The sequence below is a fragment of the Perca flavescens genome, chromosome 14 (genome assembly GCF_004354835.1).
Source record: "Perca flavescens isolate YP-PL-M2 chromosome 14, PFLA_1.0, whole genome shotgun sequence".
Classification (NCBI taxonomy): Eukaryota; Metazoa; Chordata; class Actinopteri; order Perciformes; family Percidae; genus Perca; species Perca flavescens.
The window spans coordinates 3,768,453-3,783,936 of NC_041344.1; the positions used below are offsets into that span (position 1 = coordinate 3,768,453).

Below are 15,484 nucleotides of genomic sequence, written 5' to 3' on the forward strand. Positions count from 1 at the left end.
GTAATACATCTTGATTAATGTTATTCATTTATTATCATGTGCACAGCAATCACAAAGAAGCCGCCGTTGGCGGTTAAAGTCTCCGATCTCAGGCTCACTTCAACAACGCTTTTGCAAAAATATAAAAGCTCACACAGGGTTTTCTGTACAGGGTATAGTCTTGTCTTTCCATGGCATCAAGAAAATGCCTAGTCACTGGCCTAACCCTCTCATACACACTACTGAAATGTTGGCATATACACTATAAAAAAGTGAAATTTGTTTCAATAAAGTATGAGTGTGAGAGCATTTCACTCGTGTGTGTCGGAGTTATAGGTCATCACATGAAATAATAAAAAATAATGAAACACTCTGTTGGAAATGTTGCAATAGTGTATATGACAGCGTTTCAGTAGTGTAAATAGAGAATAATAAGTGTGTGGAAACATTTCACTTGTATGTGGCTGAGTTATATGTCTTCACATTATTGTAAAAGCTACAACAGCACACAAGAGTCAATAGAAGTAGAGGCATTTAAGATGAAGTCCTCTATAAATGTATCACTCAGTTATCTCTTGTGCAAAAAGAACAGAAAAGAAGTTTAATAAAGAAGGAAACACTTTGAATTGAACCAACTAATTACGGTTCATTTTCATTTCACTCAACACAGTTTGGGAGACAGACGCTAGGTCAGTTATCTTAAAAAACAAAGACAGCCAAGGATTGACCCCTGTGGGACCTCAAACAACAAGTTTACTTTTTGAAAAGAGCACTTTCAATTTTGTGTGCCGTTTCTTAAGTATACACTGTGTTCCAAATTATAATGCAAATTATATTTTACACTGATTTTCCTAAATAGTCAATGCAAATTATATAATATATATATAATGTTCAAGTCACTAACCATTAGGGTATAAGTTGAATTTCATTGAACCACCCAATGAAAACTGTATTTTTTCAAAAATAAAAAAACTCAAAATACATGGTTCCAAATTATTATGCACAACAGAGAATTTTATAGGTTGTAAAGAACTGAAAATTGTCATTTGCTGAATTTGCAGTAATAGGAGGTCATATTTACTGAAATCAAAAGCTATTTCAATCAAACACATCTTAACGGGGCAAGTTACATGAAGAGATTTGTGGCTGATTCAGAGCACACACGGGTTTGTGCAGATAAAGGCATAATGTGGAAGGTTTCTGCCAAACCAATTAATCGGACTAAGAGAGCAGCTGCTAAAATGCCATTACAAAGCAGCAAACTGGTATTTGAAGCTGCTGGCCCGTGAACCTCAAGGTGTAGGATCCTCCAGATGCTTGCAGTTGTGCATAAACCTACTTTTCTGCTACTCCTAACAAATACTCACAAGCAGAAACGGTTGCAGTGGGCCCAGAAATACACGAAGACAAATTTTCAAACAGTCTTGTTTACTGATGAGTGCCATGCAACCCTGGATGGTCCAGATGGATGGAGTAGTGGATGACCACCATGTCCCAATAAGGCTGCGACGTCAGCAAGGAGGTGGCAGAGTCATGTTTTGCACAATTCTTTTGGTGTGGAATCATGGGGAGAGAGCTGGTAGGCCACCTTTAGGGTCCCTGAAGGTGTGAAAAATGACCTCGGCAAAGTATGTAGAGTTTCTGACAGACCACTTTCTTCCATGGGACAAAAAGAAGAACTGTGCCTTCTGTAGAAAAATCATCTTCATGCATGATAATGCACCATTTCATGCTACTAAGAATACCTCTGTGTCATAGGCTGCTATGGGCATAAAAGGAGAGAAACTCATGGTGTGGCCCCCATCCTCCCTTGACCTCAACCCTATTGAGAACCTTTGGAGCATCCTCAAGCATAGATCTATGAGGGTGGGAGGCAGTTCGCATCAAAAAATCAGCTCTGGGAGGCTATTCTGACATCCTGCAAAGACATTCAAGCAGAAACTCTCCATAAACTCACAAGTTCAATAGATGCAAGAATTGTGAAGGTGATGTCAAAGAAAGGGTCCTATGTTAACATGTAACTTGCCATGTTAAGATGCGTTTGATTGAAATAGCTTTTGATTTCAGTAAATATGACCTAATGCTGCAAATTCAGCAAATGACCATTACTAGTACTTTACAACCTATAAAATGCTTTAAAACTGTTGTGCAAAATAATTTGGAGCAGTGTACTGTATTGTATGTGAACTGCCATGTGGTGTGTCAGTTATGTCTTCTGTATAAATCTTTAAACACTCACACTGGGCAGTGTTTCTATACATTTTCTATACATCTTTCAATCTTTCTGTGCAAAAGATTTCTTACAGACTGAGCTGAGGTTTTTCCCGTGTATGAGTTAACACGTGTTTTTTAAGACATGACTTGCGGCGAAATCTTTTATCACAAACTGAGCAGCTAAAAGGTTTCTCTCCTGTGTGAGTTATCATGTGATCTTCCAGATTTGACTTGCGGCCAAATTTCTTCTGACACTCAGAGCAGCTAAAAGGTCTTTCTCCTGTGTGAGTTTTCATGTGTGTCTTCAAAGATGACTTAAAGACAAATCGTTTATCACAAATTGAGCAGCTGAAAGGTTTTTCTCCTGTATGAATTATCATGTGTTGCTTCAGATTTGACCTGCGGCCAAATCGTCTCCCACACTCAGAGCAGCTGAATGTTTTCTTACATCTTGAATCATGTTTCAGAGAGTTTAAAGCTGACTGAGGTTCTCTGGTCTCCTTCCAATCAGCACTGTCATCAGTCTCAGGTTCAGAAGAGTCTCCAGTCTGGTGTTCAGTCTCTGGTTGTAAAAGTGGATGTGAGTTCCTGGCTGGTTCTGGTCCTCCACAGTCCTCTCCTTCAGCTTCTGTTTCCATGTGTTGAGTTTGTCTCTGATGAAGCTGTGAGGACTGAGCTTCCTCTTCATCATCTTCACTCTTCACAGGGACAGGAGTGAATGGGAACTTGGTGATATCAGCCTCCTCCAGCCCTTGAAGCTGCTCTCCCTCCTGACTGCTCCACAGTTCCTCCTGTTCCTCTTTAATGTGTGGGGGGGGCTCTGGCTCCTGCTGGTCCACACTGGAGCTACACCCCTGCTGCTCAGGGGGAACCTCTTCTTTAACCACCAACAGCTTCTGAACATCTGCAGGAAACAAATACAGACTGTTTAATCAGTACTTTAAGATAACTAGGGAGTAATCCCGCTAGCTGTGTAAGCACTGTTAACCATGTTAGCACATTTAGCCACGTTTGCTAGCCACTACCTCCCAGGGTCCATCATCTCCCCGGTGCACGTGTACTATGGATGAATGTATTAGCTATTAGCTCATCTTAACTAAACTACTATCAGTATGGACTGGAGCATGTGAAGGCATCACACAGGTTAGAGCTGCCAATCTACATACAGTCAACACTTTCCTGCAATAACATCTTACGGTTTAGTCAGTAATTTTAGCTATGTCAACTGTTTAGTCAATACTTTAGCTAACTATTTCAACGGTTTAGTCGGTACTAAGAGCAGCTTCAGATTTCCCATTTGGCCAAATCTCCTCCCACACTCAGAGCAGCTGAATTTTTTCTTACATCTTGCATCATCTTTCAGATGGTTTAAAGGTTCTCTGGTCTCCTTCCAATCAGCACTGTCATCATTCTCAGGTTCAGAAGAGTCTCCAGTCTGGCCTTCAGTCTCTGGTTGTAAAAGTGGATGTGAGTTCCTGGCTGTTTCTGGTCCTCCACAATCCTCTCCATCAGCTCCCGTTTCCATTGGACCAAAACATTTATGTGTTTTGACATGAGAATGCCGGGAAAATCTTTTGTTACAAACACTGCAGCTGAATCTTTTCTCTTCTGTGTGGACTACAGCCACGTGTGACCGTAAATTTCCTCTCCGTGTAAAAGATTTCTTACAGACTGAGCAGCTGAAAGGTTTTTCTCCTGTGTGAGTTCTAATGTGTTTCTGTAAATTTCCACTATGTGTAAAATATTTATTACAGACACTGCAGCTGAAAGGCTTTTCTCCTGTGTGGACTGTCATGTGTGACCGTAAACTCCAACTCTGTGTATAAGATTTTTTACAAAGTGAGCAGCTGAATGGTTTCTCTCTTGTGTGGACTCTTATGTGTTTCTGTAAATCTCCTCTCTGTGTAAAAGATTTTTTACAGACTGAACAGCTAAAAGGTTTCTCTCCTGTGTGAGTTCTCATGTGTTTCTGTAAATTATCCCTCTGTGTAAAAGATTTTTTACAGACTGAGCAGTTAAAAGGTTTTTCTCCTGTGTGGATTCTTACATGTTTTTTCAGGTGTCCCCTTTCAGTAAAAGTTTTACCACACTCAGAGCAGCTAAACGGTTTTTCTCCTGTGTGGACTACCACGTGTGACTGTAAATTCCCTCTCTGTGTAAAAGATTTTTTACAAACTGAGCAGCTAAAAGGTTTTTCTCCTGTGTGAGTTCTCATGTGTGACCGTAAAGTTCCACTGTGTGTAAAAGCTTTCTTACAGACTGAGCATCTGAAAGGTTTTTCTCCTGTGTGAGTTCTCATATGTTGCTTCAGATTTGACTTGAGGCCAAATCTTGTCCCACACTCAGAGCAGATGAACGTTTTCTTAAGTCCTGATTCATGTTTCAGAGAGTTTAAAGCTGACTGAGGTTCTCTGGTCTCCTTCCAATCAGCACTGCCATCCGTCTCCGGTTCAGAAGAGGCTCCAGTCTGTTCTTCAGTGTCTGGTTGTAAAAGTGGATGTGAGTTCCTGGCTGGTTCTGGTCCTCCACAGTCCTCTCCATCAGCTTCTGTTCCCATGTATTGAGTTTGTCTTTGATGAAGCTGTGAGGACTGACCTTTCTCTTCATCATCTTCACTCTTCACAGGGAAAGAAGTGAATGAGAACTTTGTGATATCAGCCTCCTCCAGCCCTTGAAGTTGCTCTCCCTCCTGACTGCTCCACACTTCCTCTTCAGAATGTGGGGGGGACTCTGGCTCCTGCTGGTCCACACTGGAGCTACACCCCTGCTGCTCAGGGGGAACCCCTTCTTTAACCACCGACAGCTGCTGCACATCTGCAGGAAACAAAATCAAATAGAGACAACTGTTTAGTAATTACTTTTAGCGAACTATTCCAACATTACTTTTAGCTAACTATTTCAACTGTTTTGTCAGTACTTTTAGCTAACTAGGGAGTAATCCCGCTATCTGTGTTAGCACTGTTGACCATTGTAGGTGGCAATCTGAGACTCAGATTTTAGCCACCGAGAGGTTGAGTAGGGGAATAACTTGCCAGACGCGCTTAATGATCACGGATTCCAGATTTATTTACACTAACAAGGTTCTGCTTTCAATACATCCCATAATTGTGTTATTTGCATATGAAGTTGTGTCCAAAAGTCATAAACAGCATTTAGAAAAGTGTGAAAAACAGCGGTCAGCAAATAATGAGACTTCCCCCTTTCACCCCCTCATTTAGTCACAAAACCGGTGAACAGATATTATTACTTTTTTTTATTAACCTTTATTTAACCAAGAGAAATCCCATTGAGATTCAGAATAATTTTTTCAAGTGAGTCCTGGCCAAGACAGCAGTACAAAAGTTCCATATTTAAAATGTACAACAAAAACAGAAAAAGAAAACAGTTGGCAAATTAACATCACCAGCATAATCACCAGCAGCGCCCAGTAGCAGCACATGTGCATTTAGTACTTAAATAATCCTTTCTCCTAATTTTAAACTGTATCAATGTTCGTAGGTAGTCTAATTTAAGATGAGTCTGCAGTTCATAACAGGATGAGGGTGCAAAAAATGTAAAGGCACTTTCACCGAAAACGGTTCGTGTTCGGGGAATGTCATACATGATTTGCCCATATGATTGAAGATTACATTTCCCGGTAGTGACTTTAGGAGTCAGGAGAGAACATAAGTAAGGAGGCAGTTTACACAGTATGGACTTAAAAAGAAAAATATACCAATGCTCCAACCTGCGATTGTGCAAGGCCAACTAACACTCATATACAAGTTACAGTGATGAGTACGAAAACTAGAATTAGTAACAAATCTTTCAGAGAACATTGATTTGCATGCAATGTATAAAATATCACCATAATCCAGCATTGACAGAAATGTTGCTTGTATAAGTGTTTCTCGCACTAAAAGAGAAACAGCCTTTGTTTCTATAATAGAAACCCAACTTCCCTCTAAGTTGTTTTGTTAGACACTCTATATGTTGCTTGAAGGACAAACTTTCTTCTAAGAATTTGTAGACTGACACTCGTTCAATTACTCTCTCATCTATAGTAACAATCTGACAAGCATCATCGGTGTTCCTTGATTTGGAGAAGCACATCATTTTAGTTTTAGTTTATTTAGTTTTGCTTCCTCCGCCCCCACCAGGTGCCTTGATTACCGTACATGTCCTTTCAAAATAATAGAACTACACCTGGCTCTTACATTCTGGCCCCTAATTATTACAGTTAATACAAAGTAATTATAACATATATTACACATGCAGGGATATACACAAAAAACATATTTATAGTCCATCATACAAAAAATTATCCAATCTTCTGTCTTCTCTCAGAAGCAAAAAGTAAAAAAATAGTCCATTCAAATCAGTCAAAAGTCAAGTTATCAAAGTACAGCAAAGAGGAAACAGCTGACTCCTGAAGAAGGCAGATCTTGGTTACAGGCCTGCATATACAGCTGGTTTGGGTCTTTATCCAGACTTGTCACATGAGTCCTCTTCTGTCTGGAACCACTTCTGTTATCCTTCCGATGATCCAGGAGTTGCAGGGAGCAGAATCATCCACCACTGGTATGGTGTCTCCAGAAATGAAATTCTGCTTGATCTTTGTCCATTTCTGTCGTTCCTGCAGTTGTGGTAAGTACTCCTTAGTCCACCTTTTCCAAAACAGGTCAGCCATGTATTGGACTTGCTTCCATCTTTGCCGTGCATACTGTACATGTCCTCTTTCTGAAACAGTCCAGTTGGTAAACATGGTTTAGTTTTGAGCAGCAGAAGGTGGTTAGGTGTTAATGCTTCCAAGTCGTTTAGATCTGTGGATTCCTTTGCGATAGGTCTACTGTTCAGGATTGATTCAACTTCACACAGCACTGTGTGGAGTGCTTCCTCATCCTAGATGCTTTGTGTCCTCAAAGTAGAGTTAAGAATTTCTCTGACAGAATGGATCAGTCTCGCCAATGCTCCTCCATGATGCGATCCAGTGGGAGGGTTCAAGGTCCATTTTATTCCTTTCAACGAGAGCACATCATTGATCGTTTCCAGGTTCCACCTTTCAATGGCTCGTCTCAACTCTCGCTCTGCGCCGACAAAGTTACTGCCGTTGTCTGAACGTAGCTCTTTGACCTGCCCTCATCTTGCAATGAAGCGTCGTAGGGCATTAATGCAAGAATGACTGAAGGGAGGTTCTACCAAAGAAACTCTGTCTTTACGACCTACAGCTCCATGTAGTCAACGACAGACGACACATCTTGCCAGAATTTTTCTTATTAAACCACTGGCACCAGGGATCCAGTATCTCTGGCGTAGCCTTGACAACATATGATTTCTACCTCCATGGCCAACCTCTTGATGAATATGTTGTAGGATGAGATCAGAGATATGAAGGTATTTAGCTAGTATGGCAGGATGTTTTGACTCTTCAGGCATGGCAGCCTTACTCAGCCATCCTCCAACTCTTAACACACCATCTTCTAGTATTGGATTGAGCTTATATATACACACCTTCTCCCTTTTGGAGGCAGAACTCTTCTGAGAACCTTCTTCTCTGACAGAACATGATCATTTTGATTTCAGCTTCTTTGATCTCTCCCAATGAGAGATAACCATCCCAGAGCTTATGCTCGAAATCACCAATGTCCTTCTTCCTGAGATTCATAAGGAAAACCTTCCATATTAGGATCCAGCCCATCACTCTTGTTAGATGTGTCCAAGACAAGGTGTGGTTGATCAAACATGTCGCTGCATCATCTTCGTCTTTGACTGTAGAAACTTCAATTGCAGTGGAGATCTTGACCTCAAAGTCTACAGGTGGAAATTCTTGCAACATATCTAGGTTAACAGGCCAGTCTTCTTATGATTGCAAGAGAAATGAGGGACCAGATATCCAAGTTTCAAGTCAGGTCTGCAGGATTGTGTGCAGTGTTCACATATCTCCATTGAGACAAGTTAGAAACCTCGAGAATCTCTGAGACCCTGTTGGCCACAAAGATTCAAAATCTTGAAGTTTCATTCTTAATGTATTTTAATATTCAATTCAATTTTATTTATAGTATCAAATAATAACAGTGTTATCTCGAGACACTTTACAGTCTAAACCACACTCTATAATTTACAAAGCCCCAACAATTACAGTAATTCCCTCAAGAGCAAGCATTAGCAGTGGCTATTGCGACAGTGGCAAGGAAAAACTCCCTTTTAGGAAGAAACCTCGGCAGACCCAGACTCTTGGTAGGCATTGTCTGACGGGGTCGGTTGGGGGTGTGATGGTGATAATAGTCGCATTAAAGCTAGTGGAACAGTGACTTTGAAGGTAGTCGTTGTAGTTCATGTCACAGCAGGACGTTGCGGGATGAAACGTGGCGCTGCAGAGCACGGGTGGGTGCAGCAGACGCGGCCGGGCGTTTGAAGGGAATCGCAGAGCTATGCTCTGCAAGAAACATAAGGACTCCGGGGAGTAAACTCCCCAGAGCTAGGTTAGTAACAAGCAGTTCTGGGACAGGATGCATATAAAAGGAAACAAATGAAAACATTGATGAGAGGCTGTACTGGCCTGCCTCCCTCTACTCTCACTATATTATTGATTATATGATCAATAAATCTGATGACTACGAAGAGAAGCAGGTGGGCCGGGTTAGGCGGACGCTGCAACTCCTCACTTCTTTACTATAAGCTTTATCAAAGAGGAGAGTTTTCAGTTTATTCTTAAATGAGGTGATGGTGTCTGCCCCCCACTACAATACAGAGGTACTGTATGTCCAGAAAACAGTGTTGTAGTCTTAGCTCCTTTCTCCACAGTTTGTCCATGCGAGCTGCTACAACAGCAGCAGTCAGCTCCATGCGTGGTATTGTAACAGCCTTTAAAGGTGCCAGCCTGGATTTTCTCATTATGAAGGCACTGTGTCTGAGAGTGTTAATTGCTCATCTGCAGATAGGTAACTGTACCATATCTGTCCTCACTTGCATAGGCAAAATTATGCAACTGAGCAGTGGTTGCTTCTCCAAAGTTCCGTGGTTTTAAACATCGTCTGATGCTGAAGCCTTCCAGCTGATGTAGCTCCTTCAACCAGTCCATCCACTCCTGAGCAACTGCCTGTGGTATGAAGTCATCCCATCCTAGCCGGTTCCGGCACAGATCCTGAAGAATCCTTTTAGCTGTAAAAACCACAGGATTTAGGATCCCCAGAGGGTCATAGAAAAATCTGACAATTTAATGAATCCCTCTGCGGGTCAATGGTCTCTCCTAAAGGGTTATGCTGAACTTAAAGGTGTCAGACTTGATGCACCCACGCACTCCCAGTGCTCTCTCAACAGGTAGTGAGTCATGGTCCAAATCCAGGTCTTTGAATTCCTTCCTTCCTGCTCTCTCTTCTTCAGGTATTGAAGCCAACACATTGCGACTGTTGCTTATCCATTTTGTTAGATGAAAGCCACCTTTGGCACAGATAGTTTTAAGGTCTTTATAGAGGGATACAGCATCCTGTTCTGAGGCCACAAAATCAAGGCAGTCATCCACATAAAAACTGTACATGATGGTCTCAAACACTTGCTGGCTGAAGAAGTCTTTGTTGTCTTAAGTGCACCTTCGGAGAGCAAAGTTAGCGCAGCTTGGAGTTGTGCGTTGAGTAATGCACCTTAAAATGACTCTGCACAATCAAAGACAACTCAGATCTTTCCTTTCTTCGGATGGTATACACAGTGGTGTAGGATATACCAAACCTTTCTGTCACTGGCTTCCAGATCTGTGGTTGGCACTCTCTCTGCATCTCCACTGGATACAAGGTTATTCATGAAAGCAGTGTAGTCCTTGTGGAATAATGCATCTCTAATAAACCTTCTCTTCAGGTTAAGGATGTGTTGTTCTGCATGCCTATCTTTCTGTCTTTTAGAGGTAAAGCAATACAGTAATACAGTAATGGCCATCAACTAGTTTCACAGTATCGTTAGCCATTTCCAAGAACATGCAGTCTTCCCTTTAAAGTCCTGGCTGTTTCTCCTGACTGCCTTCTGGAAAGTCTTTCTTGAACTGATGTTTCCAGAGTTCATTAAGTGTCAAATCAGAAATTCTTTTGCCTGCCTTACCAAAGAATTGCCAACTGCACTCCGTGAATTGCTCCTGCCTTTGTGTGCATGTGCTCCCTTGTCGTTGTGGTGAAGGTGACACATTCTAGGGTGTCTTGAGCCACATGTTTTGCAAGAGAGACGTTTCCTGCACTCCTTACACAAACAGCCAAAACAAACTCCATTCTTTTTCAGAAAATCAAGCTTCTCACTTTGAGCTCTCTTCTCCAGGAGTACCAAACCTCGGGCATGTGTCCACCCTTGCAATACAGGCAAGTCTTTTCAGGTGAATATCCATCTCCAACCTTGTGTTCTGTTAGTGTCTTTTCAACTGTAGTAGCAGCAGTGGCAAAGCTACTTCCTTTAGGTCTTAAGCGAGGTGATTTTGTCCTGCCGACTTATTTATTTGACACCAACATTTGGCGCATCCTGTAGGTTTCCAAACTGTTAGGATTTTCACTTGGTGCTCCATAAAATTCACAATATCAACAAACATAGCTCTCCGGCAATGCCTTTCCTGGATGTAACATGACACGGTTCGCCACTTGTCTCTCAGTTTGTAGGGCAATCTTTTAATCACAGTGATCACATTGGCAGGAGTATTCAATTCACACAGACTATGCACCTCCTCCATGGCGTTGCAACATCCATGCAAGAACAGACTGTATGCATGTATACCCTTTCCATCTTCAGATTTTATTGTTGGCCATGAAGACCATATCCAAGTAGGCAGATGCAATTATGTGCTCATTTCCAACGTGTTGGAAGTTAAGTCTTTGCCTTTGCATAGCCTGAACCAGTCATATGTTGACAGCTTCTGACAAGTTGTTGTGGTTGCACAAAAGTAGAATGAAGAAATCCAGGATACCCGAAAAAGCGCAGCTTGAGTTAGTGTGATCCGCTCATCGTGGCTTAATCGGTTGCACGTTTGCCGAGCAAGGATGAGAAGGTGAAGCTATGTCAAGCCAGGTGTACATTGTTGGGATAAGTGCACGTTCACAGCTTTCTTAAATAGACTACGGTATCGATCACACATTTACTGATGCTAAAATGGAGAATACACATTGTGTATTCTTTACACAGAGTGAGCAGCAGCTTCATATGGAATTATCACAACGTGAAACACATTTGTAAAAAAGAAACACTTCTTAAATGGTTCCATTTAAGGGCAGTAGTTCGTAAATGTATATTTTTAGATATATGTCATTCAGTCGGTCCACTTCTGCCACGTTTTTTCTCACTTCTTTTTGTTTTTGTGTTTCACAGAGGCAGTTTCCTTTTTTATTGTATGCTTTCCTTCCTAGTAGGCCTATATGGACATAGAAAAGAGATTCTCAAGAATTTGGATTCTAAAATATAGAAACTATAAAGATAATTAAGTGATAAATTTAATGCACACTTTAAACATGACTTTAAACAGTGTATTCATCAGTGTGTGTGTGTGTGTGTGTATGTATATGTGTATATATATATATATATATATAAAAATAAATAAATAATTGTATAACAGCGATGCAAGACATTGATGATGCACCAGCATTGCGGTTATCTCATTCGGTTTTTCCATTATAGACAACATGTGGTTCTGATCATTGTTAGTATTTGTGGAAAAGAGTGTATGGACATCTCTGTGATGAGACACTGGAGGCGCTGTAGTACCAGTATTTAGAACTGTGCTCTGTCTCATAAGCTCCAGGGGCCTATGCTGGAGATATTTGTTATTGTCTGCCCTTTTCTTTTTTGGTATTCCAAAGTGTAACACAGCATTTCCAGTTGCTGATTTTCCTTGTTAATCTTTTCCAAGTTTATGTGGAAGTGGAAGTCTGCATCAATGTTAAGAGCTTCAACATTTTTTTCCTTTTTCTTAAAGTATAATTCCATGCCATTAGATCGCTGAGGAGCAGCACTCCGCACAACTGATCCAGAGGTCCTTAAAACATTTTCTTTTAGATAGATACTTTATTTATTTGTCATTCTCACAACACGGATGAGGGGAACGAAATAAGAACTCAGTTCTCGGTGCTGACCAACTACTATAGTGATTAATAAATAATTAAAAACATTAGAAACATTCCTTCATAAGCCCTATCCTACTTAAAAACAGTTTCGAATAAAATTAGAGCTGCACTAGACCATGACCTCCACTAGACCAAGACCTCCACTAGACCATGACCTCCACTAGACCATGACCTCCACTAGACCAAGACCTCGCACTAGACCAAGACCTCGCACTAGACCAAGACCTCGCACTAGACCAAGACCTCGCACTAGACCAAGACCTCGCACTAGACCAAGACCTCGCACTAGAACATGACCTCCACTAGACCATGACCTCCACTAGAACAAGACCTCACACTAGACCAAGAACTCCACTAGACCAAGACCTCACACTAGACCAAGACCTCGCACTAGAACATGACCTCCACTAGACCATGACCTCCACTAGACCATGACATTAAACCACGTTAAGCTTTTTCATGTTAGGACTTATGAAGCCCATGAGAACCGTTGGGAGTCAACCCACAGCCGCTACGCTGCCCTGCTGAAAATGTGAAGCAGAAACGAGTCAGATGTCAGATAACGTCCATAATAATAGGACTTTGGGTTCGAATTTTTTACAGTTTTCAGTGGTTATGAGGAGCAATATGAGAGAGAAATTTGGTAATCATTGATCATTGTTTACGTACATTAAACCACGTTTTTATTAATTAGTAAGCTACAGGACAGCGTCTTTCAAACATAACTTGCGCGAAAGAGAGAAAAAAAAATGAATGCGTCATTGTACCCAGCACTTCTGGAAATGCACTTCCAAATGAGTCTCTGTCCCCAGCACATTTCAAACCAAACTGACACCCATGGACCCGTGACTCAATCTGGAAAATAATTCGATTTCGTATTTTTGACCCTCTGAATTTACCGGTATGCCTCGGCATGATACGGGACAGCTTAGGACACTCCAGGTTGCAGCCATACCCGCCTCCACTAGACTAGAGAGTGACTGTGTGTGTGTGTGTGTGTGTGTGTGTGTGTGTGTGTGACTATAAATGCATCATGCGTGAGAGCAAACCGTCCTTATAGTGTGTTGCCGCTTATTAGACCGATCACCCCCGAAATTGTGCATTTCAGCCACTAATGCAGGGATAAATAGACCTGTCTTGCCAAATGGATTTCTGTTCTTTTCTTTTTTTAACAGATTGCAAAGTGGCACTTTTATGTCTTTTCTATTTTTGAACTTGATACAAATTTTGACACAGCTGCACTTTTATTTTCTTTATTTTTGAATTTGCTGTTATTTGATGTAGATAGTTAGTTGTATTTCGATACAACTTGTTACTTCAATAAATTGGAACATTTTAAGCTTTTTGCGTATTTCATTAGCATTGTTTTGGGGCGATGGGGGCAGGTGGGGCTTGAAAATTCCCCCTTGTCCTAAGTGGGGAATGACCGAAAAAGTTGGAGAACCACTGATGTAAGGAGATAACATCAGCACAGGCTAATTATTGCTAGCTAACATGCTAGTTAACATTAGTAATTAAACCTAAACAGCTAATGTAAGTCGAAACTGCCTGCAAGCTTCTCCTGTACTATACGGTAATTCCTCTACTGTGTGACAGTAAGTCTTGTGGTTATGACACAATCGTTAGCTTATTTTTACAAAAACGTCTGCTAAAGAGCCATAACATGAGGTACAAGGTAATGGAGCCTTTTATACATTGTTGTGTTTATTTAGATATAAACAACGGACAAATAGTCTTTAAACGCTTCAGATGTAAAGTTATTCGCAGTCAAGTGACGTAAAAAAAAAAATGCCGGCCAGTGGAATGCTAACAAGAGGAGATACCTTTGTAGGAACAAAATGGCGCCACACCCTATAACGAAAAGTTTTTCTTTTAACAACTTGTCATCGTCAACATCTTAAGATGGCACAGACCGAGTTTGAAGTTGATTGGATGAAATCTCTAGGAGGACCTCGTTAAAGTACGACATGTGGAAATGGCCAAAATCGCAGTAATTTCGAACTTTCAATTCAAAATGGCGGACTTCCTGTTGGGTTTAGGTTATGGCTCCAATGACGTTTTTTGTACATCTTGGCATGTTACATATGTTTACCAAGTTTCGTGAGTCTACGTTAAACGCACTGCAGGGGCTCAATTTCTTTAACTTTGTAGGGGGCGCTAGCGAGCCATTTTTGTGCACATATTCCCGAAACCCTTAAAATACGTAAATTTTCCCCAGACTTGATGCGACCGCCAATTTTGGTGAGTTTTTGAATATGTTAAGCCCCTCAAAAAGGCAATTCATTTGCCAGGAAAATAATTCCTTCAGTTTCAATAGGGCCTTTACTGCTGTCGGCACTCAGGCCCTAATAATGGCAACATGTCATCCTGGTCATCATGTTGAGAAGATAGATGCTCTTGTCCCTTTTTCACAGCCTCATGAATCCCACTTTCTTTCACTGACAGAGCTTCCTGGTGACATTCAATATCAGGAGTTAGCTTTGAAAGAGGCCTGCTGGTTTCTGGAAGCCTAACTTTAACATCTTCAGTAAATCCTTGATTGTATTAAGTGATGCTTGTTGAACCATGCATTTTGTTTTTCTTGTTGATCAGATGGGATTAAAGACATCAGAGATTTGTGCAATGCAGTTGCATTTTCAGACAATTGCAGCACATCAAACTGTGCTTTAACTTGTGAAGCATTTTTATCATCTATCACGAGCTCTCACTGTTTAGTCAATACTTTTAGCTAACTATTTCAACAGTTTAGTCAGTACTTTTAGCTACTATTTCAACAGTTTAGTCAGTACTTTTAACTAAGAATTCCAACTGTTTAGACAGTACTTTTACATAACTATATCAAATGTTTAGACAGTACTATTAGGAGCTGAATGTTTTCTTACGTCTTGAATCATATTTCAGAGAGTCTAAAGCTGACTGAGGTTCTCTGGTCTCCTTCCAATCAGCACTGTCATCAGTCTCAGGTTCAGAAGAGTCTCCAGTCTGGTTTTCAGTCTCTGGTTGTAAAAGTGGATGTAAGTTCCTGGCTGGTTCTGTAACTCCACAGTCCTCTCCATCAGCTTCTGTGTTTATATGACCAACACATTTATGTGTTTTGATTTCAGAATGCCAGGCAAATCTTTTGTTACAAACACTGCAGCTGAATCTTTTCTCTCCGTTGTGGACTAAAGCCACGTGTGACAGTAGACTTCCTCTCTGTGTAAAAGATCTCTTACACACTGAGCAGC

The 15,484-nt window shown here is 41.0% G+C and overlaps 1 protein-coding gene across 1 annotated transcript; it reads right to left on the minus strand.

The window, feature by feature from the left end:
• Nucleotides 1-458: 458 nt before the first annotated feature.
• LOC114568518 (gastrula zinc finger protein XlCGF8.2DB-like) lies at nt 459-15,223 on the minus strand. The gene is made up of 3 exons (XM_028598132.1): nt 15,140-15,223; nt 3,640-5,007; nt 459-475 (listed from the first exon to the last, which is right to left on the minus strand). The coding sequence occupies exons 2-3, from the start codon at nt 4,748-4,750 to the stop codon at nt 459-461; spliced, it is 1,128 nt and encodes a 375-aa protein (XP_028453933.1). The 5' UTR covers nt 4,751-5,007; nt 15,140-15,223.
• Between the last annotated feature and the right edge of the window lie 261 nt (nt 15,224-15,484).